Below are 24,411 nucleotides of genomic sequence, written 5' to 3'. Positions count from 1 at the left end.
GAAGAAAGCTTTCCAGCACCCACATTTGTTACTCAGCGCTTCAGATATAGCTTTCAAATGTATTGCTCCTGCTGCGACTATTGTCACTGTTGATCCTGCTACTCCTGCTGCTGCATGTAGAAATGAGATTATGATCTATATGTACGCTAAATGGTGAGAAAGAACTGACAAGAGTTGTCCCGCGAGCTTGAACTACACTTCAATTTGCACTCTTACTAAAGCTGAGCAAGGCTAGAACCATAAACACTGTCCAAATTTCGGAAAACATAAAGGTTTACAATTACACTCGCTTTTATTGTTACACAACTACTTCGGACTTCTCACCCTACATATCTACCAATGGTAAACACCCAAGGCCAAAGCGACAAAAGAAGCAAACAAACGCACAACAGCATTTACATGTATAACTAATAGAGAACACTTTCTCACTCTTACAAAACACTCTTTACTTTAGCTGTAGTACTCTACCAACCACGCACGCAAGTCTCCTACCGTCTGGTACTCCAAGAATAAGCTGCCATTTACCACAACGCCGAGCTCCTCCCGAAACTTCTCAGCAATGACGAGGCTCATCAGGCTGTCAACCCCTAGATGCATAAAGTTGGCGTCGTCGGTTAGATCAGCTGGATCAAGGCCCGATTCGTCGGCTAGAAGCGCCATGGCTTTACTGGCCGTGCTGTCCGCCGCGGGTGGCGCCGCCATAACTGGAGCCACCGCAGAGATGGGGATTGGCATAGGGACGGAGGCGTGAGCAACGACTATTGGCGTCTGTACTGGTATGTCTAGCGACTGCTCCTTTTCGTGGTCCAACTTGACTTCTGTCACGACAACCTTGGTAACAGCGACGTCAGGTTTTGACTTGTCATATTTCGTCACCGCCGGCTTCGATATGACAGGTTTAGACACGACAGGCTTTGATACTGTACTATGGGCTTTAGTGGTGACACTGCCGCCGTTCTTAATGTCAGGCGGCGAAAAGAATCGGTTGAGAAGCACTCGAGGATAGCGTCGGAATTTGATGGCCCGAGCAAGGCCAATGATCTCGCCCTCCTGCAAGATGTAAACATCGCCCAGATAGACGGTTGGGTCCTCAGTAGTCGGAATCATCATGACATAGGATTGATACTTGGCTCCGGCAACGAGTGGGCGAGCGATACGCAACGAGCCACAGCCAGGGGTGACGCAAAAGTTGGCGCGAGTGTCTATGGCGTCGGACACGTTCATTACGAAACCCGCCAAGTGGGCAACGCTGTCGATGAAGAATGGCGGAACAGTCCAAACGCCGCTGGACTTGGACGTGAGCGTCACCTCGGCAAAGCCCTCGAGTTCGTGCATCACCACCGACTGCATGCCCCGGTACTCGTCTGCGTAGTGGACCAGGTTGTTGGAGAAGAGGAGATATGCCATACTGTGAGACAGCCGGTTTGCTATGCCCTTCTCAGCGAGGTCTTGAAGGGCGTCGATGCGGCTTTTTACCAGATGCGTCATCGGCATCCAGCTGACAAGATTGTCGGCTGAAGACCCGTAGCGGATCTGGGCCGTCACTATGGGCTCTTCATCAGCGAGCGCGGAAGCATCAGATGCGAGGTTATGCCACTCGAGGCCGGCTACCCCTGAGTCAATGTTGGAGGTAGAGATGGACACCTGGATCATCTGCGGCACATTTGTATTCTTCTGCGCTACTATGCCCTCGCGTACAGACATATTGTACACTTCCATGTCGATGGCAGCACCTCCCACCTTTGCCTGTGGTCGCAGGTTCTCATAGAGGTATTTGCCAAGGGTGAAGGCAATGTCTGCGTGGATAGACTACAAGTTGTGGAACAGCAATGTTAGCATCTCCCATTTCGATAACAGGACATTCATGATTGTGTACTTACCGAAGTGACTACGCCTGCTCCGTTCATCTGATGGCCACGCGCAGCTTTCAGGAAATCAGGCTGCACTAAATCAGAGTGCACAACAACGCGGCCGGCAGAGCCATCAAACGTCTCTTCTACAACTTCATGGACTAGCGACGTTCTAAGGCTAGAGCGTGGGAGCGTCTGAGTGGTTCTCGTCTGCTCTTGTAGCAGCAGCTGTTTCTTCTCTTCGTCATAGAAAGTATTGCCCTTGGAGAGAGCCCAATCGCCATTATACTGGAGCCAGTAATTCTTGTCGTTCCATGCATACGTTGGCAGATCCAAGAGGCGCAGCAAATGCTCGAATGGACGATGGAACTCATCAAAGCGCAGCGGCACACCAGCACTATACAGGAGGCCCAGCGAGTGACTCAGTGTCTTCCAGTCGTCTTCGCTCCGTCGCATGGACGGTGCAGCCACTGGCAGAGAGAATGAATCGGCCAAGATGCTGCGAGCCAGGCCGAGGCATACGGGATGAGGGCCAATCTCAACCCACGCCATGGACTCGTCAATTAATCCAGCGTGGTGCGCAGCCTTGATGCCGGCGACGAAATGGACAGGCTCACGAGCTGCACGTCGCAGATAATTCGCATTGATTACCTTTTCGTCAAAGATACAGCGGCCCAGCAGCGGCGATATGATGGGAATGGTGGGTGCATGGTAAATCACGCCTTTGCTTGCCAAATCCTCATATTCATCCAACATTGAGTCTGTCTGGGAGGAGTGGAAAGCAAAGGCTATATCCAAAAGAGAGCACTTGAGTCCGGGACCATCTGGGCCAGATTCCTGCAGAGCAGCCGCCAAGGCGTCCATATCAGCCCTGGGTCCGCTGAGGACCGTGTCACTTGGTCCATTGATACATGAGACTTCAAAGGGCAGATCTTTGGCTTTAGCTATCTCGCTTATCGTATCAAGAGGTGCTTTCACAGCCAACATCTTATGGCTGCCGCTCGTACACTTCTGCTCCAAGAAGATGGCGCGGCTGCCAACCAGGAAGATGGTATCCGCGGCTGAGAGAACACCAGCAACATGTAATGCAGCATACTCGCCCAGGCTGTGGCCGACAACTACATTAGGATATACCCCGAGCGAGTTCCAATACTTGGCGAGCGCAATTTCGATGCAGACAAGGGCGAGATGTGTCCTGATTGGGGAATGCGCATGGTCCTGTGAATAACTGCCGTCGATGACGGGGATGATCGATGGAAAGCCCTGGCCTTGGACCAACGAGTCGAGATGGAGAATTTGTTCGCGAAAGACTGGAGACTCACGGAACAGCCCAAGGTCCATTGATCGGTGGGAAGCCCCTTGACCAGTAAATGCAAACACCACTCGCGGGGGACCTGTATGGGGAATAGGCTTGTGTGTATCCGCTGACTCAATGTGCGCGACAAGTTGCTTTTTCAAGGTAGACACCATGCCGTCTGGCGACGATACGGGCACAGAAATGGCTGCGCGGTGGTTGTGATGCTGACGCCGGGCTGTTGTAGTATAAGCGAGATCAGCCATTGAAACATCCGGATGCGCGTCTAGGTAAGCGACCAGGCGTTCCAGGTTGGCCCTGAGCGAGACTTTGCCCTTGGCTGAGACCACGATGAGGTGGGCTGCACGGGGATCATTCTTCCCTGCCCTCTCTCGTAACGGTGGCTCCTCGATGATGAGGCTGGAGTTGCCGCCAGATGCCCCGAAGTTGTTGACGACGACAACGCGCTTGCGCTCGGTATTGCGCTGCCATGACACTTTTTCGTAGGGAATATGAAGGTTTCTGCGCTGCATCTCCTGATCGCTGGGGAAGCTTGGGTTGATCACGCCTTTTATGCCGACGTGCTTCGGTATGGCCCCCTTTTGGAACATCAACAGCACTTTGAGCAGTGCTGTTGTGCCCGCCACCGCCTCACCATGCCCGATATTGGACTTGACGGCGCCGATATAGAGTGGCTGCTTTGACGAACGACGGCGTGTTGTCAGGGGTGCAAAGACGTTGCAGACTGACTGGAACTCCTGCGCATCGCCAGCTTGTGTTCCAGTACCATGCATTTCAATGTAGCTGATATCCAGCGGATCCACGGCGGCTTTGCGCAGTAAGGCTCGGGTGAGATCAGCTTGATGGCCAGCATGGGGATGCGTAATGGAGACCGCCTCAGCCGAATGATTGGTTCCTGCAGCGAGAATCACACCGAGGATGTTGTCGTTGTCGGCCTCGGCATCTTCGAGTCTCTTCAGCACCAATGAAACTACACCATCCGCGCGGCAATATCCGTCGGCCTCGCTGTCCCACGTCTTGCACGCGTTGGGGGTCTTGGATAAGAAGTGGCCGTTACTCAGTCCAGCAAAGCCGTCTGAGTTGGTGAGTACGTTTGTACCGCCGGCCACTGCCATGTCTGTGTCGCCGTTCCAGAGAGAGTTGCACGCAAGCTAGTCCAAGAGAGAAGATCAGCATCTGTCTACATTAGAGAGCGAAAAAGAAACAACTTGACATACGTGAATAGTCGCCAAACCGGATGAACAGGCAGTATCGACGCTGTAGCTGGGGCCAGCAAACTTGAAGAAGTAGTTGATTCGTCCCGGCCCAAAGGCTCGACATCCTCCTGTTACAAAGTAGGTGCCGATTTCCTGACCTGAGTTGACCTCATGGTAATCATCGCTAGCTTGTCCATAGAAAGAGCCCACACGCTCCAGCTTTGACGATTCGGTACGGTTTGCGACGTAGCCGGCACGCTCAAGAGCCTCATAGGCCGTGGCAATGACCAATCGCTGCATTGGATCGGTCTGTTGAGCTTCACGGGGCGACATGTTGAAGAAGGGCGCATCGAAGAGGCCTGGACCGTCGATGAAGCAGCCGTACGGCGTAAAGCTTGTGTTCATGCGTTTCCCTGTAGGATCGTAATGCGTATCGACGTTGAAGCGATCTGCCGGAATCTTACGGTGGACATCCAGCCCAGCGTCTAGGATATCCCAGAACTTGTCCGTATCAGTTGCCCCTGCGGGCAATCGGCATGCCATTCCCACAATGGCAATATTGGACTGCGAGGTGTCTCGAGTCGTTTGTGGTGTTGCAGCCTCACTCACCCACGGAATCAAGTCCCGCACCGAGGCTCGTAGAATGCTCAAGCCTTGCTGTTCTTGCTCCTGAATTGCCTTGAGCAGATCTCGCACGGGGAATGATGTACGAAAAATGAGAATCTGGCATTCTATCGCTTCCAAGTATTTTGCTTTTCGCAGGATACCCTCGATAACCTTGTCGAACTGGATGAGCCCTACGAGAAGGTCATCGATTATGTTCCGGAACAGCTCGCTGGCACTGCTGACTGAGAACGGCTCGCCCGTTGATATGGAAAAGACGGGAACGCCAGGTGAGTAGCGCGCATCCAGCAACTTCATTGATGGAATGTCCACGACCTGGTCGGTATGCACAGAGTTGAATACGTGAGGTGCGTGGCCCAGGCCGCCGTATACCTGCATCATCGACCAGTCGCGGCTTCGGAAGAAGTTGGACACGGAAAAGAGGTGCTTAAGCCGTGCTGGTGGGCCGCTGACGATTACAGAGGCACGGCTTATGGCGCTGATGAAGATTTTGCTGGCCTCTGGGGTAAGCTAGATATCTCATGTTAGCGATTGCTCGGAGGAGTAAACAGAGTGGAACTGGAAGCTGACAACATACCTCGACTGCATGAAAGGCATCAAGCTCCTTATGAGCATCTTCAGCCCCAACTCCCGGCACTATATAGGCCCAGCTATCCCCGGTACCCTCAGCGGGCTTTGGCTGTAAGTTCTGTGATACTTGATCGACAAGAACAACCAGTCGGAAGGCTACACGAATCACCTCGGCTCCAACAACAGGTATATCGCCAAGTGTTGGGGCAAGAGACACTGCTGCCGTCATCAAAAGTCCGGCGCCCAGTCCAGCCAGGCAGGCATCCACGCTGTGGAAGTCATAACTGTCTTTTCCATCCTCGTAGTAGCCGATGAATGTGGCCAACTGCACAGCGCAGAGCAGAACCTCGTCAATGGAGCAACCGAATGGCCCCTTGATGTGCTTTGCCTCGTCGGCCAGGTCAAAGATGCACTCAAAATGAGGAATCAGCTCCCGAAAATGTGTAGGGAGCTGGCGAACCTCTTCACGAAGAGCCAATGTGGCTTCATGGATGAACCGCGCAAGAATAGGATACTGCTTGCCTTTACTGTGGGCGACGAGACGCCTTATTAACGTCTTTCTGTCGTCGTGGGGAAACTCGTTGCTGAAGAAGACAAGCTTCAGCTCTCTCGAGTGAATGAGTGAGGGAGCTGAAGCTGAATCTGATGAAGGGGTAACATCTGACATAGCTGGTGTTGTTTCCTCGAGAAATGACTATAATAATGGCGGTGGTCTCGATGAAGTAAAAGTATTGTCTGGAGCTATGGCGTTGTGTACATATATTTGGAAGAAAAGAAAGCGGCATTGGTGTTTATATAGCAGAACATCAGCTACTATATTGTATAGCCGCTATCTTTACTTTTATTATGTCGGTTAGTTAGTTGCTCCGAAGAACTTGCTCTTCTAGCCCCCATCAGCATTATATTAATTCAGTGTAACTTCTTTACCGCCTCCATGATTCCGCAAAATTCATGGAGCTCCGAGTTATAAACAAGACGGAGAGTTAATCGCTGGGATTGTTTCATAAGAGGACCGAAGAACGTGATCACTTGGCCCCCCTCAGAACCATACTAGAGCAGGATCAACGATAATGCCTTGTTGCACGAAAATCTTGGCACAGCGAATCAGAGTACCGCGGCTCGTTTGTACTGGACGTACTAATGTACTTCAAGTCACACATAAACTACACTCTTTCTATCTATATTGATATGAAGCGTCCGAAGGGCTGCATGAATCCTATTCCATGCTTTATCTTCACGATAATGACTGTCCGAAATGTCCGAAAATATTGCTATAAATAGAAGCGATATAGAAAAAATATCCGTTCTGCATTGTATCAATAGATCTCGGAAGCGTGCGACACTGCCTTACCCCGAGGTGACAAGGTACTATACCTGGGTTTGGAGAATATAACCATTTAATTTCTTTTGCCAAGAGATAGAGGATCTCTGGGAAGGATAATTCCGGATTTCTATATGATAAGAGCCAGATATTCTCACATCTACCTTTTCTTGAGTCTGGAGTGATAAGACTCTGCGCTAATTCATAAAAAGAACGAGTAATATGGTCGTCCTTATCGCTTTTTGTCGCTGAAGGATGTTGTTTAGAGATATATGATTATTGTATAAGAGCTTCAAACGTCTCCTTTAAGTACTACTCCCATCGCAACATTTGCATTAAACAGTGAAAAGTTCCGTATCATCCAATACACTGGGATCGGTAGTCGCGGATATCGCCAAACTTACGCGGCAGTCAACATTTGCTGTGCCTTTATGATTACTATTCTCAAGTGGGGTCCAGCGATGGCTGACCAGATCCAGCATCCCTTGCCTACCTGATTCGCTTTGTCGTCGTGGGGCTGAGGACCTGAAAATAGGGCTGAAATCTCCGACGGACACCACCAGGGTCCATTGCTAGGATTGTGGCAAGTCTCATAAGCATTGCGTCAGACGTGGCAGCGTAGAGCCGCTTTCGATTACAGACATTTTATTCGTATATAACGAGTCATTCCTGAGAGCTTGAGCCCAGTTGCGACAAACTTCAAGCGGGCAAGAATTGTTTGCGATGAAGTGGAATCCAAGACAAGATTTATCCATATATAAGCTTAATAGTTGCTTTATTTAAATTATTGTTCTTTCACATATCCTTACAGGAATTGCTCTTTATTCTCACTTGCCCATTGAGCAAAGCCTGTGGCAGGCTGTCCGCCATACTTTTCCACATTAGCGACTGCTTCCGCATAAAGGTCGTCCGCATAGAGACGATCGTTGCCTTTCGATCTAGAAATCAGCTTCCTCACAAGGTCTCTGGCAATATTCTCCGGGATCCCATTGGCCTTGAACACCTCGATGCCCTCTTCCTCTTGATCCACGCCCTTGAGTGTGAGCTCCTTGCCGAGAGCTTTGCCTATGGCAGCCAGAGCGTCTTTCTGAGACAGCAGTTGCGGTCCACACAGCGTTACGAATGCCGGGCTGGGCGAGCCATCAGGAGACTTTGGGCCACGAACGAGGAATCCCGCACATACGCGGCTGATGTCGGACGACGCGATGTAGTCAAAAGACACGTTTGGTGCCACCAGCTTCACCTCGCCAGTGCGGACCATGGAGCGCCATTGTAATGTGTTGGTCGCGAAATAAGAAGGCCGCACAGCCACGTAGCCGCCTTTGCCGAATGTGTTTTGGAGGTTAATCTCTACTTGAGCGTGGGAGAAGGCGATGAAGTCGGACGGCGGCACGGTCGTGAGGTCGTCTCCTTTGTTGGTGCTTTCGACTGTAACGCTCGAGCTGCTGAGGAAGACAACGAACTCGATGCCAGCAGACTTCAGTGCCTCGATGACTGGGCGCATGCCATCTGTCACTCCAAACATCAAGTAGATAAAGGCGCGTTTGGCGCCTGATTTGACCACGGCAGCCTTGATGCTCTCCGCGTCCGTGAGGTCGGCTTGTAGTCGTTCGAATCCACGCTCTCGCTCTTCATCGGGGCTGAGTCCGGGAATGGGTTTGTTAACATCTCGCAAGGCGAGGAAGACTTTGGCTCCTTGCTCATTGGCCACTCGAGCAGCTATAGAGCCAATGCTGCCAGTGGCGCCAAAGATGATTACGCTGGGGTTCGACATGGTTGTGGATATGCTTTTCTTTCCTCTTTTGGGTTGTTCAGGTTGAGTTGGAGAAGATGTTTGGATGCAGTGAAACATAAAGAAGTCTTCACTTTCATTTATATACAAATTAACGTGCTATATGTTTACTTCTTTCATACTCAACCCGCTATTACCAAGCTTGGACATAGCGCTAATATCCGCTGTTAAGTCCAGGCTGGCCGAGGGCGAATAGGACGTTTCACTTGTGATAGCACTTGTCGGAGGTTTTGGCTGCCGACACCCGAGTCCGATACGCAAAAGTGTATCTAAACATTAAGAGAAAGACGACGCTGGGCAATACTAACGTTGGAGGTAGCAGTAATACCATGTGGTCGGTTGCCTTTTTTTGCCGCTTTCTACCCTTCATTGAGTGTGGATTGCTGAACTTCTCCACGCCGCTAGCAGCTTCAACCCGCTCTCGGCCGATGCTTTAATTTTTTCTAAGTCCTCGATTGTCATTGCAAGCTGTGAGTTGATGCCGTTTCTGTTAATAGAATTAGTAATTGTGCAGTACAGTGGCTAGTACATTATAAATACACACAACCTGATTGAGGCGAAGGATCAAGAACCATGCCGCCTTCATGTTGTTAGGTCATGGCACTATGCGTAAGGTTTGTGGCGCATATATCGGAATGACTCGTCAAGAGGCTACCGAACAGGAATACAATCTTGCCAAGAGTGCGCAGGCTATGCAGTTACAGAATATCCTGACGCACCCAATGAGAGGCATCAGGGCAGGCCATTGTCGCCTGATTCAAACTGTTCGGGGTATCCACTTCTATCGGCAGGCGATCTCCCGATGTTGTAATCTGCGCGGCGCTCGGGCTTGTCGAAATACCGAATTGTGTTTCTCTTTCTCGACTGCATCCATTCGTCCTCTGCTCGGACTTCGTTGTTTACCGTAATTGCCAAGTAAAGAACTTGTGAAACTGGAAGAGAGAATAGATAGGATTTATTTACTGAGGGTTGATCATGCATTTAATTGAGGAAAGTCGCAGTAACCACTCGCTATTACCCACCAGTCTCTCAATCTCGAAAACGCAACATTTGATTCCCAAATCTCATTCATCATGACCGAGCGTGTGCTTGTAATTGGAGCCACTGGCAACATTGGCGTGTCCGCCGTCAAGGGTGCCCTACACTCTGGACGCCAGGTTCTGGCTATAGTCCGTAACCAGGCTTCGGCTAACAAGCTTTACAAACATGCGGGAACATCTGAGGGCATTACGGTTGTTGAAGCCGATGTTACATCTGAGACAGGAGTCAAGAGTGTAGTTGACCAGGTTAAAGCTGGCAAGCTACCAGCCTTCCAGCACGTATATACTTGCGGTTAGTTTAATTCGTTCAAGATGAAAATTTCAATTCCTGTCTTGCTAACAATTACTATCCAGTGGGTGGTGAATACACCAATGTTGCTCTCAAAGATATCACAACTGAGAGGCTTCGTAAGAACATGAACATGGGCTTCGAAGCCAACTTTTGTAGGACCAGTAATAAGCATACTTAACATTCATCTCTAACGCGATTGATGCTACAGTTGCCTATCGAGACACAATCGAGTATCTATACGAGCAAAACCACTCAGACAGCACATGGACTATCTGCACGGGCGCGCAGGGCGAACTCGCCATCTTTGGGCTGCCGGCTATGACACAAGGCCCTCTATTCTCCATGACCACAGCAGCCTCCCGCGAGAATGAGAAAACAAATGTGCGCGTTAATGAGGTGTATTTGATGTTCCGGGTTGAGGTCGATGAGGATGCTACAGCGCATGGCGTCTCAAGCAGCACTGAGTTTGCTTCTGTCTATGAGGGTATCCTTTCTAATCCTGAGATTCGCGGCTCGCGGGTGCGTGTTGCCAGCCCTGCAGACTTTAAAGACTTGAAGTGGGCCAAGAAGTTCTAGGATGCTTAATTGTCTTCTTTTTGTTTGGCAACTCAAGAACATGCCGTGGTGTATGGATGGCGGAGAGTGGCCTTCAGAGGAGGTTCAAGGAGAGAGGAAATAAATGGTAAAAAAAGCCATTTTGTAAAGAAACAGCTCAAGTTTGCTTTTGCCAAAATGCCTGAGATATTGTCCTGTCATGGTGATGCGTCGCGTACTTATTTAATCTATGTAAGATCAAGTGCCTGAAGAAACATCAAGTCAGCTTTGCGCTTCATTGATAATCTAGCCATTCTCAAAGTGAAGCCCAACATTGAAACAACAATTCGTTCTCAGCTGCTGTACTTCATTAAATTATTGCGTCGTTTTAATACTAAATGCATGAATGTAATCCACTCCGCGTGGTCACTTCACTTTCTCGATCTAGAACCAGCCTGAACAGAGCTTTAACGCTACATCTCTGTTTAGAGAAGGCAGGTATTAGAGTCTCGGCGATAATATTATGCTTATTTATGAGCATCATTCCTACACTAAGAGTTTAAGCAGAAAATTCTAGATGGCTAACTACTTGTCACGTATGTAGACTATGTTTGGGGCTGTGCACATTGGCTGCCTCTGACAATTGCGGTTCATTGCCAGCAAGTGCTATTAAGGCAATGGTATTGCCTGTTTAGGTCACATTTTGTTTGCCCTTGCTTGTGCAATAGCGTGCTTATAAGCAGGCGGCCGATCCTGAGCGAGGTCATAGCTCACGGCAGCCTCAGAATTCTCAACCCTCAACAAGCAGTCGTTAAATCTAGGTTTCTGTTATATTACTATCCCCGAGGGACCTTGCTATTCAGTTTACGATAAGAATAAATCAACAAGAAATCCAGATGACCAAACAATTACGACAAGCCAGCCCGCCTGTGGACGAGTCCATATCAAAACATAAACACTCTTGCGATGCGCCCCCAACCATTCCTCACAATGAGCCAACGACTCCAGCTGCACGAGCAAGAACCGCGTTTGTAGATGCATTTTATGCATATGGCAAAGACAAAATCCGGTACCTACTCTTGTACCTTCTAAGCTCGAAGAGATTTTGAAACTAAACATCGTTTTTAGCCCGGTATACATTACTATCATTGCTCAGGTCCTGGCCTATCCTTTCTGCAAGGTCGGAGGATGTTCAAACTGTAGCGGTCTAGCTCTTTGTGTAACGACCTTTTCATCAATGGTTCATTTTGCGGCGATAAGTTACGCTGAATTTCGCGACAATCCAAAAGAGCACGTCGGTCGCAATCTCATTCTGCTGAGCTTAATGCTTTGCTCATTTTGCGTTTTTTTTGTCGCCTATTCTAAAACTAAATGTGTACCTAGCTAGTACGGGCGCTTGAACAGTCTCTACAGAATATCGATGAAAGAATTAAAACAAGGCTCGTCAGGACTTTCTATCAATAGTCATACCACGCTCAACTGAGGTGATCAGTGCCTAATGTAATGTGACTGGTACGCGTACAAGAATTAGCAAGAATCGGGCTGTCTATTCTCTCACTCTGCCTAGGCCAATGACGCGCCATGACAAATAGCACCCGAGATCTCCGAGATTTCCGATAATCCAATAAGCGTCGTGGGTTTGGATGTTTCAACTGCCAGTAGTACGATGCGTGAATCTGACTCTTGGCAAAGAAGAAAAATAAAATAACCTTAGACGCGTATTTCCGGGTGTTACACGAATGCTCTATACCTTGCATCTAATGGAGCCTCAGTTATCTCAAAATTCCCAAAAGCCTCGGAAACGAAGACACCAAAAGCCACGAGTGCTGCTGTCTTGCAACACCTGCAGAAAAGACAAGTATGAAAGAGCCATTTCTAATATAGGAACTTGAATATAACTCGTGATATTAATCTATTCAAGGTTGAAATGCGACCGGAGAAAACCCTGCGCAACGTGCGTGAAGCGACATCGGGAAGCATCTTGCACCTACGGCCGTGAAAGGCCGGCTCCAGCGAATATTGCAGGCAGTTCCACAGTTAACGATCGCTTCCTGGTTGACGACCGTTTACGTTCATTTGATGGAAGACTGCGGCATTTAGAAGATAAAATATCCAAGAAAAATGCATCTTGGACCGAACTCCGAGATTCTGAGCTGCCTTGTCCTACCACACAACGCAGTGGCTCCGATACAATATCATGTCGAGTGGGTTCGAAACCTTTGCTCGATTCGGCTTCTCAACGTGATATATCGCCATCGACAACTAATGCCACCCTCTTTACGAATAAAAGCCATTGGTTGGCCATCATGAATGACGCTGTTAGTTGTCTTTTGTAAATGGAGTTCCATTCACGCTCTCTCTACAGCCTTGGGGTTTGCTAACTTACATTTAGACTGTGGAGCTTGAAAAATGTAATATCAACATTGAAGACGGCATAGAAAATAAGCAACAAAGAAGTTGTCAAGGCCCCGCGCTGCTCACAGGTTTTTTCAAAGACACGTTATTCATGGAGCATCTCGGAAAGTTACCACCGCGAGAAACAGCTGATGCGCTTGTGTATCGTTGTCTGGATTCTATGGAACCATTTCTGAGTAAGACTACATCCAATTATACCGGTCAGTTTGATTATCTAATTTGGGCAATTTCAACAGTTACTTTACACGCTCCAACTTTCAAACAAGAGGTATTAACCCAGCTACGTACAATACCACTCTTGCTAACTTTTGACAGTATTTGGAATTCTGGGAAAATCCCGAAAGCTTCCCCCCAGCCTGGTTGTCGCTACTCTATGGGATTCTATGCTGCAGCATATGGATGGACCATACCACCGACTCCAATGTGGCAGGCTTGAGTCTGCCCAGTGATTTTGAGTTTTATCGTATTCAAAGCGCGGCTTTCTTGGCGAAATCTGATATGGCGATTCCTGGAAAATACAAGGTTGAGGCGGCTGTTGTTTATCTGGGAATGGAATACGAGCGGACCGATAATCTGAAAACTGATGTCTCTGTTTTGCTAGGACTTGTATCACGACTGGCCATCGTCAGTGGTTATCATCGTGACACTCAAATCCACAACCAGATTACCATTTTCGAGGCAGAAATGCGTCGAAGAGCATGGCTCACGCTTTTGGTGACAGACTGTGTCGTAGCGTATGAGACTGGGCTGCCCCGGGTAGTTCCCAGCGGACTAGGGGATGCAAAACGTCCTCAAAATCTACTGGATGAAGACTTTGGCCCCTTCACTCTAGAGCTGCCATCAGCCCGAATCGCTACCAGGGCCTGCAACAGAATCATATATATGGAAAAAATGAATGCGATATTATCCATGGCTGCCGATATTGCGGATTTGGCACCTGATCTCGCATCCCAGCCTGAGAAAGTGGCCAGTCTATGCGGACAATTAAATGCTATCAGAGATAGTATCCCCACGGTTCTTCGCATTGCAGCAACTGGGTCGTCGATCACAGATGAGAAAATGGCCATTTGGAGATCTAATCTGGAGATGACGTATCAGCGTACTTGCTGTGTCCTACATCGACCATTCCTCACGAAGAGATCAACGGACTTCCAAACGCAATTTTTTCGAGAGACGTGCGTTTCTGCAGCAGAACGAATACTGGAGCTAGAAAACGAGATATTCCAGGTATATTCGCGTAAAACTTCGAACCGCCATAAAGTCTGGTTTCAGGCCTCTCGTTGTGTTTCTGATGGGCTTACGGCTGCAATGGTTGTATGTCTAGAGCTGGTGTATCGGAGGGAAGCAGAGGGATCAGCGATTCCTGTGGACTCTGACCGGCTAGTCCAGCTACTGAAAAATTTGCATGCGAGCTGGAAGAGCGCTCCAAGGATATCTTTGGAGTTTGATACAGCTACCAAGATTCTGGTCGTGATGTTGCGTCGACTAGGCATCTGTAAAGGAAATCGAGGTACAGATGAAGCCATTGCTTCGCGGCAGATGGACTTTTGTATCTCAGACACAATGCCTCAAGAGCTTTGTCCTACACATGATATGGAAGATGAAGAGTTTACTGCTTCACAAAATGCCATCTATGAGCTGCTTAGCATTGATACGATGGAAGATTTATTTGACTGGGTAAGCAATACTCCACACGCTGAATTTTAAAAAAGTCGCATTATATCATACACGATGAACCACTAACAAACTGAGTTATAGACTCTTTGGGATCATGAAATGCATCTTCTCGATACCAGAACATGCGATTGAGTCTATCAGAAATATAATGCGTTAATGAAGGGAAAAGAGCTCGTAAGGCGTCTAAAAACGATATATCGGAGAAGAATGTAGATACATAATCGCAATGCGATATTAATGGATGTTTTGCCAGTCTATTATTCAGTAATAACGCATATAAAGTAGAAATGATGATAAAAGAAACAGAAGGATCCGATTTGAAACCTGAATACTGAATCAAAAAACAGACCTTAGGCAGATTTGCTGATTTGATGTTGGGCGTGTGAGGTACTGTGGTGGTTGACGAGCAACTCTGATTTGGTGGATGGTTATGCAAGCTACCAGTTCGTCAAATACAGCCACTTAAAGCTGTACCGGATACTTTTCACGGATGGTTTTTCCGTATCTAGAAAAGATGATGGGTACGGGAATGAATGCTATTGAAATGAAGCCCAGCAAAGAATTTCCCCACCCAAGACCGAGTGATGCAAAGAGCCTTGGACCAGCAAGTGGAAGCAGAGCGCCCAGTAGCGATCGAGAAGCGACAAGTGCAGCGCTGCCTGATGCCGCATGAGTCGGGTATGAATCGATGATGTACGTCTGAATGGGGAGATATAAGCCCATCAACCCGAAGCCGAACGGTACCATTCCGATCATGGGTACAATCCAATGAACGCCTTTGTCGGTCGTCCAACCGTACCAGAAGAAGCTGATGGGACAAAAGGCGGCGTAAAAGATCATCATTGGCAGCCTCATCTCCGGTTCGAATTTGCCGCCGTTCCGCCGTGCCATTTTTGCCATTATCCGATCGTTGGTGAGGGCAGTCAGTATTAGTCCAGCCATGAAGCCGATGCCAATGCCCAAGTAGGCCAACCCTGATAAACCAGTCGAGAAGCCATATTTGTCCTTGAACACGGAAGGAATTGTAGTGAAGAAAAGATAGAGTAGCCCGTACTCTAATGCCAGATATGTTGAGAGAAGAAAGACGATGGGAGACTTGCAGAACAAGAGAATTGGCCGTATCATGCCGGCTCTCAGCTTGGTCAAGAGAGATGTATCGGCTCCCACCTTTGCATAAACGCTGCGGAGATCTTCTCTGCCAAGCTCATTCGCGAGGCGCTTCGTTTTCCATTGAATGAGTACCGGAGCGTAGGTCTCGCGGTTGAGAATCTCAATGCCAGCAGAGGTGATTCCTCCAACGATCAAGAGAACCCAAAACACCCAGCGCCAGCCCACAGTCTCGCTCATGAAACCTCCGCATATCGGTCCTACTACAGGGCCCAGCAAAGGTCCCATGCTCCAGAGAGATGTTGCTAAGCCACGGCTCTCGATGGGAAAAAGGTCGGCGATAACGCCGGCTCCCAGAGTCAAACACCCAGAGCCGCCCACACCACAAAGAAGCCGGAACACAATCAGACTTGCAATATTCGGGGCTTTGGCGCAACCGATTTGCCATACAACGAAGAACCAGTTTGCACTGCTGAGAACAATTCGACGACCGTAGATCTCACTTAGAGGCGCAAGTAAGAGGGGACCAAACTGCATGTTGAGTCAGTACACTAGTGTATCTCTTTCTCTTCTAATATTGTGACGTGATGGTACTTACTGCATAGCCTAGCAAGTAGATGCTCACAGTAAAGGAAAGTATAGCTTCATTGGTGACCCCGAAATCGGCCCCGACATACTCGGTAGCGGGCGACAGCATGCTGGACGCGAGCGGCGAGACGAAAGTGATGCCGGCCATCAACGCCAACAACCCCCATTTACGACTTGACGGAAAGTTTTGAGGGTTCTCGGGGTCATCTTGCCCTTCCCAGCCAACGATGCCTTCGCTGAGATTTGTTTCTGGGAAGCGTTGCTTGTCCGGCTTTGTAGCATGAGTACCCTTTCCGACAGACTTTTCAATATCTGTTGGCGACCCGGAGTTGCTATTCAATGCTACATTTGCATTGATGGACTTTGCAACATCTTTGGTGGAAGTTTCTCCATCTTTGAACTGAAGTTGTGACATCTTGGAGAACGAATCTTACTAGTCCGGTAAAGAGAGCGCATTAAGATGTGCAGAATAAGAGATCCTGAGCCTCTTCATTCTCGAACAGACACTCAGAGTTTTATCCATTTTGTCTCCCTATCAATCGATTTCCGAAGTCATATACAACTCTGATTTGTAAGGTGTTGAGGTTTGCCATTTATCGCGGATTTGATCGCACATCTCGGTTTTGTCGCAAATATCGGATTTCACGATGGCCCCGCATTTTGCCAAGGAAGCTATAAATGAGACATACCTCCACCGTGAAACTTGGTCCTCTTCACATATAAACCTCCCCCATCTCGAACCGAGAAACTGGTAAAGCCAACTTTTGAATAGCAATTTTCGAGTCTGTCAACCATCTATTCATCTTCCAAAGCATAAAGTTGACACCGTCGATAGTGAACTCCTCTGTCGCCTCGGCCTTGCCGTCCGGGTATGTTATCCAAGACGGGTACCCATCCGTACCGGATTATCTCAACCTTCGTTTAGTCGCCGGCCTTTCACCAAAAACTGCTTCACAAGCTATCGAAGTCTCCAAAGGTAGCTGGTATGGCTGCTTTATAACTTCGGAAGAAGATGGCTCAGCCATCGGAATGGGTCGCATCATTGGTGATGGTGGATGGTACTTCCACATAGCGGACATGGCAATCCACCCACAGCACCAACGAAAGGGCTTGGGGGACCAGATCTTGAAAAGGCTGCTATGGGAAATCTCAGAGAAAGCTCCTAAAGACGGAGCTCCTTACATCACACTGATGGCAGACGGGCCCGGAAGAAAATTGTACCAAAAGAATGGATTTGTTGAAACGGCTCCTCATTCACTCGGCATGGTACTTAAGATAGCGTCGGACGTCATCAATGAAGAAAGTGAAAAAAGCATACAATGACACTAATGACATCTTGACCAAGAGTTTATCACCTTTTGACAATACTCAAGGCAGAATAAAGACGTCAGGTCATCGATGTCCAAGGCAACTTGGGATATTTGACACAAAAAATAGAAGGCTAAAGAAAATATTATGATAAAATCACTTAGACGAACAAAGGAAAGTCTATATATTTTAATAAATAACCTAAGCGAACAGGCTCTTTCAGATACAATCCCTTTCGACTCAGCTATTATTGGACAGTGATCCATGCGTCGCAAGACTATGATTCACGCCAAGGTAATCACTTAAGCATATGCGCTCCAGCTTGCTCATTTCCGCTGTCTCTCGAGTACTCGGTCAGCTCTTCAAGTCTCACAACAGGACTCTTTGCGCCATATAACACCCCAAATGTGAACCTGTGCACAGCTTTCTGCCAAAACGGCCGAGTATCCGGTGGCACTTCGACCATGGCCTCAATTCCATCTTGTGCCAGATAGATATGCGGGTTTGCCGGCAACAAGCGACCTGCGTTCCATACATTCCATAGTATAGAGTTGAGAAGCATAAGAGTGGCCTCGAAGATGTAGAAGTAGACTTCGTATCGCAAAAGAGGATTCAGTTGTTTAAGGGCCTCGAGGTCAGTGATATCTACCTTTGTATCGCCAGTGTGTTCTACCAGGCGATAGATGCATCTTATGAAGATTAGCGTCATACTCATGTATAGCGTCGCTAGCAGAGTGTAGACATTTTTGGATGGTACCGAAGCTTTGATACATCTGACGTGGAAAGTAGACGTCATGCCGATGAAGATGGTGATAACTATGAGTTGTATGATGAGGACTGCCAATATCAAGTGGCTTCCAAGCGTTTGTGTACCAGGCGACGCCGATGGATTAAAAGATAAAGAAGCTCCCACGCCATTCAAGGCTTCGACGATAGCCATGAGGCCTCCAAATATACGGAGAACACTGGAAGCAGGCAGTGGAGCGCAGTGAGGAACGTAAAAAAACACGCGGCCGAGGACATGGTAATTCGAAAGCTCGAGAAGGGGCCTGCAGTTCGACATCCATTAGCCATTCAATATTGTCCATGCTTAGAATAGATTCGTTAACTTACGGGCATGCATATATGAAGACTTGACCAAGGATAAAGGGGATGAGAACATCATTTGAATCTTCTTCGTAGATGTAGTGGTACGACGAGTACTCTCGACTCACAAAGCCTGCCACGAATACTACAGCGCATGCAGACTGTAATCCGACCAATCTAAATGCCTTATATTGACTAAAGTCATAAGTCTTCCCAGTCCTTATTTGCCACAGAGGTATATATGCTTACAAGCATTGCCAAATATGAAAGACGGCAGAAATAGCAAAGGCGATGGCAAAGAAGATTGGAGCTCCGTGATTGGGAGCGTAGACGTATAGGCTCCACAGAACTATGAATGCTTAGTTGAGCATTTGTATGGTGAAGTTGAGAATGTGGTCTTCTTACCCGGATCTCCGCTTGCCATTGCTGAGAAAGAAAAAGAAAGGGATAGAAAAGGCGAAGAGTGTTAAAGTCGAATAATGCAAAAGTCGAATGGCGTGTATATATTATGATAGATGGAAGTGGTGGTTCTATGTGTAAATAGCGTGATACCCGTCGTAGGCGACAAGAAGGAGAGAATGGAAGAATAAGAAAGGAAGAACTGCTAGGAAATAACGACTAAAGAAGCTGAAGAAAGTAATGAGTAAAACAAAGGAATCATGGCGACTTCAGGGCTTTTATCAACCTGCCAAAGCTTGGAAAAGAGAGGCTATAGAGCAGCCAACTGTTCCTGATACAACTAGCGCTTTGCCTGATTAGGAGAAAAAAAGTGCCAAGACTTTTAGGTCCCGGCAGCACTTTTCAGACCCACTCTGGCCGCGTGTTGAAGTTGACGGCGAGAGTTTCAAGTGCAGCTGAATACGGCGATAAGAGTAGACGGCAAAGGGGCAAGAGTCAAGTAAATGTTAGGCATATCGCAGGCAGTCTAGTGAAACTCTGATATATTCTGATAGACTTATTATTAATAGATTGGCGCTGCTTTTTATAGATGCCTGGAGGATCACTTATACAGCGGCATGAGGCGGCTTGTATCCACAGCAATCTGCAGCGTGAAGATGTACGGCCTATCGAAACAATCATCCCAGCGAGTTTCTCCAGAACTCCAAAACTCTTCAAGAGCTCGTTTCGCTGTTAGTGGAACATAAGTGCCAGCATCGTGGCTGAGTCCCGCCAATTGGTTAGCAACAAAGGTGCGCATTGCCTCACCGCCACGAACCGCTTCTACTCCAAGTACAACCAACGGCCAAACCATGAACCTCTTGAGCCTTTTGCTGGCGAGTGCCTCTTTTAGAAGGATTTGCAAAGTTTTTCCATGCTCGGCACATTGCGTTCTCAAGGCTGAAGACTGAGGAAGAATTGACAAGCTCTGCAGCGATAAGATGCAGTATAGCGCAACAGCAGCCTGATATGCCCTGCCCACTAATATCCAGTCTTCGTGGCATGAGTCTTTAGACTCAGCCAACTTCTGGGGTGAAAAGGAGTCGATGCGCTCCAAGACTTCATAAGCCACCTCCTGGAGGGCTTTGGCGTCAAAAAGGTCCGGCCTTGCACCTTGCATGCGTAGATGATTGATCTTGAAGATTTCGGGAAACAGCTGCATCGGGCATAGATGAATTTGAGATGCCATTATGTTGTACTTTTCAAGTAGGAAACTCAGAGCCTCAACATGTAAGTGTTCCATAAAGAGATCTGAAGCCGGACATGTAGTGTCCCCAATTACTGCAATACTAAATACCTCGAGTCAGTTCACTATAACAATAAATAGTAGTTCGAATAGAGTATCATACAACCAAAAGCACAGCATCAACGGTTTCATGCTTATTGACTTATATAGTACGTAGAATCCGCCACGTAACGTGATCAGTTTGTATATTGCGCGTAAATGGCATCGCCAATCGAGCGACCTTCCTTGGTGGAGCTATTTGAGAATTGGTCATGTAAGCACAGCGAACAACTCTGATGTGTCCTGGGGTAGATTTGACTAACGTCTGCAAGTAAAAGTGTCAAAATTCCCGCGATAATTGTATTACCGGCCCGCTTGTCTTCCATGTTGAGGTACTCATTCAAAGATCGGACAGCGAGGCCCCAATAGAAGTAGAACTTCTGCATTAGTGGTTTGAGCTGAAGGGCATTGCTTGTTTGGTTGACTCGGTGGCTCATAATCATGCACAGCATGCCATATTTCAGATAATCCGGGCTAAGATGCGCAGCTTGGAGATGCTTTATCGAAATCCGGTAAAGATAAGGATTCTGGCCAAAATCATGGATTGGCGCTAGGTCCGTGTAGATGCAGGAATTGACTACCCAGATATTAGCTGGTTTATCCCACGTATATCACCATGGAAATTGAAAACCTGCAGTATTCGAGGGCTTGTGCGATAACCTGGATTTCGTCGTTCATCTCAAGAGGTGAAATTGTTATACGCGCATATCTTCCCACCGGCGTTAATTCCCTTATCATTTCTGCCGTTATTTCCTCATAGTCGTCTTGATTTCTTCGTCGTAAAGTCTTCTTGTGTTTCTGATCCCGAGATACGACTTTGCCGGGCGTGATCCACTTCAGTCTGGTAGGCTTCACGTCGCCATATCCCGGACATGGTATGCCTGATACATGGCATCGCTTGCATCCAGGCTCTCCGGAATCACATACCAAGCACCGTCGACGGCATTCCCAGCAGTGGCGCTTGCCTTGGCCTCCCGTATTTTGCATCCGCTGTCTTGGAGATTCGGAAGATAGAGGCGTTGAGTGGGTCATATCCAGCACTCGAGTTTCTTTTGAACAATTAGATGGTTCCAAATAGCCGTTAAAAGCGATTTAACAGTTGTAAAGCTATCAGTGCAAAGTCTTCTTCAATTACCCACCTCTTTCAGCTTCGATATTTGAGCAATGAAAAGGAGGCTGCAGTCTAGGCAGCCTTATTAAGCGTGTCAGGGGTGCTTCAAGTTTGCGCCACAATTTGGCGTCAGCAATCCGCTAGTAGGCCTAGTGGGCACGGGTACAGTAGCAGTTTCAAGATGTGTGTGCAGGATTGTACCTGTGGCTATGTACCCTAGAGCATTTGAAGCTATGGAGGATCTGCATATTCAACATTTATCGGCATACATGTGAAGAAGCCCCTCAGTACGAAATCTATGGTAAATTACAACACTGTTTGAATTGAAGCTAGAATGACCACATATCTCTGTGTTAGATCAGTTCAACCACTTTGACTCACCTTTACCATGAGAGATCCATCCTCTACACCGTGCAAAATATGTTTCGATCTAAACGAAACCATCATCCGTGAAAAATGTGACGCAGAGGGGTTTTACACACACTGCCTACAAGAACTCGTTCAATCTGCGAAGCAATGCTCAACATGTAGCCTCATTATGAAGGCATGCAAACACTGCCATCCAGAAGCTGCTGAGAATCCAGCTATCTATACCCTGAGTTTCGCGGCCGACAAGAAGTTGTCGAGTGAAAGTCTATCTTTGGGCATCTGGCCTACTGAAGGCGTGGCAGATATGACTCACACAACATCTCGAAAGGTGAACATTTACGCAAAACCGGGTAACGCCTCACACAATAATGCATTGGTTAAGTAAAGAGGCTGACAACTGCATAAGGAGAGCCGTGCCCTTGGCCGCTTTTTAAACCGTGGTCAGGTGTCCCCAAGGATAGAGATCATCTCGCTAAGCAAATCTTGGGCTGGGTAAACGATTGTGAGCGAGATCACAAAGATTGCCGAGTGTCGCATGCGTCGATACTCCCAAAGAGAGTTGTTCAAGCTGTATCGGACGTGAGAGGAGCTTCCAAAGTTCGTCTTGTTGAACCTGAACCACTCACAGAGAGTCGCTATGCGTGTCTTAGCCACTGCTGGGGGAAGACTCAAATCTTGCGGACTGTGTCTGACAATATCGAGAGACTCAGAGATGAAATTCCATGGAACTCCTTGTCTCGCACATTCCAAGATGCGATCAAGTTCAGTCGCGAGATTGGCATAGAATATATTTGGATTGATTCTCTATGCATCATCCAAGATTCTGCGAGTGATTGGGAGAGCGAAGCAGCAAAGATGGCAGATTATTATGCCAACTGCCACATCACCCTAGCGGCAACAGCTTCGATAGATGGGAGTATTGGATTCTTCCCAAAACTACCTGAACATGACGAGCCATTGGAAATTCAAGGCATACATCATGGCCAACGTTATCACCTGATCGCGGAAACAGGAATCTCGCATCCATATGAAGTGCAACCAGATTCATTACTCACGCCAGAATTCCCTTTGATGACTCGCGGTTGGGTATACCAAGAGCAAATACTGTCCCGTCGCTATGTCCATTTCTGCGCCAAAGAAGTTGTCTGGGATTGTCGATCTCAGACCCTCTGTCAGTGTGAGTCAAGATATGAAAACACACATTGGGATCTCTTCCGTACAAACTCGAGCAGGAGTATCATGCGCAATGATGTCAAGAGTGGAAGCGCAACTAAGCAGCGGGAGCTTTGGCACGACAATATCATGAGTATGATGGAACTAGAGTTTACCTACCTGAGCGACCGGCTACCAGCAATGGCTGGGATTGTATCTCAGTTTGCTGAACTATTCAACACGAGGTATCTTGCAGGGTTATGGGAGGCTACTTTCATTATCGACAGCTGCTGGTTTATGGACGAGTTTAGTCGCCGACCCAAAGAGCTGAGAAGCCTTCCATCGTGGTCGTGGGCATCCGTTACTGGAGGAATCGATGTCACTTGGTGCCAGCGACCCTTGACAGACGATACCGTCAACATCTTCTCCAAAGTTCTACATATAGATTGTGTATCTGAGGGTCCCCTTTATCTCGGGCGTCTTAGCAAGAGTCTTGTCACGCTGGAGGGACCGTCTGTGAGTGCGACTATCAGAGTCTGTACTAACGACGAACCCAATCCTTCTCCCGAGAAACTCTTTAATCTTCGTTTTAAACCCATCGGCGACGATCTAGGAGAATCATCAATCTCTGGCTGGTCTTTCAGCCCAGATGCACCAAACACTGAGACCAACATCTGTGATAATGGAGACTTGAGGGTTATCAAGATGATGGCGGGGCATTTAAAAAGGACGGGGAAAGAATGGGCGATTTTTCTTGTGGTGCAAAAGGTGGAAAACCAAGATAATTGGGAGAGGATTGGGCTACTATTTGGTAACAGTCTAAGACAGAAGCAAGGGACCAGAAAAGTTTCCTTTTTGGAGTGGTTCGAAAGCGCCGCTCAAGAGCAAACGGTACAGATCCAGTAATACATGTAGTCGGTCTCTATGAAGGGCAAGTGATTCAGTCCCTCACGGCATGGCCACATGTAAGGGCTATTTCGAGTCTCGGAGTACGGATGCGCGAATTAGGATTAAGAACTGCAAGAATACTACAAGACTTCCATCTTCTTACCCTATTCGTACTTACGATGCGCCAATATGCAATACTTCTCTTTTATTGAGCGACAGGTCTGAGCTTTCCGGCCATCTTAACACTAGTGCTCAGTTATAAACTCCAATGATTGCTTATGTGTAAAGATCAAAATATATTGGTTGTACTGGGATGAGCCGCGAGGTCTTGCAATAAGTTTTGGGCGCGTGAGACAATTGACGAATTGATCGTACTTGGGTACGTAGGTAGCTACCTAGTATACGTCTGTAGTACTAGCAGTGTGTCTCAGTTGAGAAGAGAATACGAGGAAT

General features: G+C 47.8%; 9 protein-coding genes across 9 annotated transcripts; 4 read left to right on the top strand and 5 right to left on the bottom strand.

Moving 5' to 3' along the window:
• Window positions 1-450: 450 nt before the first annotated feature.
• On the bottom strand, window positions 451-6,222 carry TGAM01_v207782 (beta-ketoacyl synthase domain-containing protein; the record flags this gene model as incomplete). Its single annotated transcript, XM_018805355.1, has 4 exons — window positions 451-1,809; window positions 1,881-4,316; window positions 4,383-5,495; window positions 5,563-6,222. 4 exons carry the CDS (start codon window positions 6,220-6,222, stop codon window positions 451-453), a joined length of 5,568 nt encoding a protein of 1,855 aa, XP_018661526.1.
• A 1,459-nt stretch (window positions 6,223-7,681) lies between these two features.
• Window positions 7,682-8,650, bottom strand: TGAM01_v207781 (hypothetical protein; the record flags this gene model as incomplete). Its single annotated transcript, XM_018805356.1, has 1 exon — window positions 7,682-8,650. One exon carries the CDS (start codon window positions 8,648-8,650, stop codon window positions 7,682-7,684), a length of 969 nt encoding a protein of 322 aa, XP_018661527.1.
• Window positions 8,651-9,741: 1,091 nt separating this feature from the next.
• Window positions 9,742-10,576, top strand: TGAM01_v207780 (hypothetical protein; the record flags this gene model as incomplete). The annotated part of the gene is made up of 3 exons (XM_018805357.1): window positions 9,742-10,000; window positions 10,063-10,152; window positions 10,209-10,576. 3 exons carry the CDS (start codon window positions 9,742-9,744, stop codon window positions 10,574-10,576), a joined length of 717 nt encoding a protein of 238 aa, XP_018661528.1.
• Window positions 10,577-11,430: 854 nt separating this feature from the next.
• On the top strand, window positions 11,431-11,921 carry TGAM01_v207779 (hypothetical protein; the record flags this gene model as incomplete). The annotated part of the gene is made up of 2 exons (XM_024550170.1): window positions 11,431-11,603; window positions 11,663-11,921. 2 exons carry the CDS (start codon window positions 11,431-11,433, stop codon window positions 11,919-11,921), a joined length of 432 nt encoding a protein of 143 aa, XP_024405065.1.
• Window positions 11,922-12,273: 352 nt separating this feature from the next.
• TGAM01_v207778 (hypothetical protein) lies at window positions 12,274-14,758 on the top strand (the record flags this gene model as incomplete). Its single annotated transcript, XM_024550169.1, has 6 exons — window positions 12,274-12,392; window positions 12,456-12,852; window positions 12,927-13,125; window positions 13,186-13,217; window positions 13,265-14,626; window positions 14,708-14,758. 6 exons carry the CDS (start codon window positions 12,274-12,276, stop codon window positions 14,756-14,758), a joined length of 2,160 nt encoding a protein of 719 aa, XP_024405064.1.
• Window positions 14,759-15,088: 330 nt separating this feature from the next.
• TGAM01_v207777 (major facilitator superfamily transporter) lies at window positions 15,089-16,736 on the bottom strand (the record flags this gene model as incomplete). The annotated part of the gene is made up of 2 exons (XM_018805359.1): window positions 15,089-16,264; window positions 16,332-16,736. The coding sequence occupies 2 exons, from the start codon at window positions 16,734-16,736 to the stop codon at window positions 15,089-15,091; spliced, it is 1,581 nt and encodes a 526-aa protein (XP_018661530.1).
• Window positions 16,737-17,927: 1,191 nt separating this feature from the next.
• On the bottom strand, window positions 17,928-19,139 carry TGAM01_v207776 (RTA1 domain-containing protein; the record flags this gene model as incomplete). The annotated part of the gene is made up of 4 exons (XM_024550168.1): window positions 17,928-18,678; window positions 18,743-18,910; window positions 18,965-19,064; window positions 19,121-19,139. 4 exons carry the CDS (start codon window positions 19,137-19,139, stop codon window positions 17,928-17,930), a joined length of 1,038 nt encoding a protein of 345 aa, XP_024405063.1.
• A 576-nt stretch (window positions 19,140-19,715) lies between these two features.
• On the bottom strand, window positions 19,716-20,342 carry TGAM01_v207775 (C6 zinc finger protein; the record flags this gene model as incomplete). Its single annotated transcript, XM_018805361.2, has 1 exon — window positions 19,716-20,342. The coding sequence occupies one exon, from the start codon at window positions 20,340-20,342 to the stop codon at window positions 19,716-19,718; it is 627 nt and encodes a 208-aa protein (XP_018661532.2).
• Window positions 20,343-21,937: 1,595 nt separating this feature from the next.
• TGAM01_v207774 (hypothetical protein) lies at window positions 21,938-23,976 on the top strand (the record flags this gene model as incomplete). The annotated part of the gene is made up of 2 exons (XM_024550167.1): window positions 21,938-22,268; window positions 22,325-23,976. The coding sequence occupies 2 exons, from the start codon at window positions 21,938-21,940 to the stop codon at window positions 23,974-23,976; spliced, it is 1,983 nt and encodes a 660-aa protein (XP_024405062.1).
• Between the last annotated feature and the right edge of the window lie 435 nt (window positions 23,977-24,411).

Source organism: Trichoderma gamsii (assembly GCF_001481775.2).
Source record: "Trichoderma gamsii strain T6085 chromosome Unknown Scaffold_30.2, whole genome shotgun sequence".
Taxonomy (NCBI): domain Eukaryota; kingdom Fungi; phylum Ascomycota; class Sordariomycetes; order Hypocreales; family Hypocreaceae; genus Trichoderma; species Trichoderma gamsii.
The sequence above is the reverse complement of the archived record's forward strand: the minus strand, read 5'-3'. Positions and strand labels throughout refer to the sequence as shown.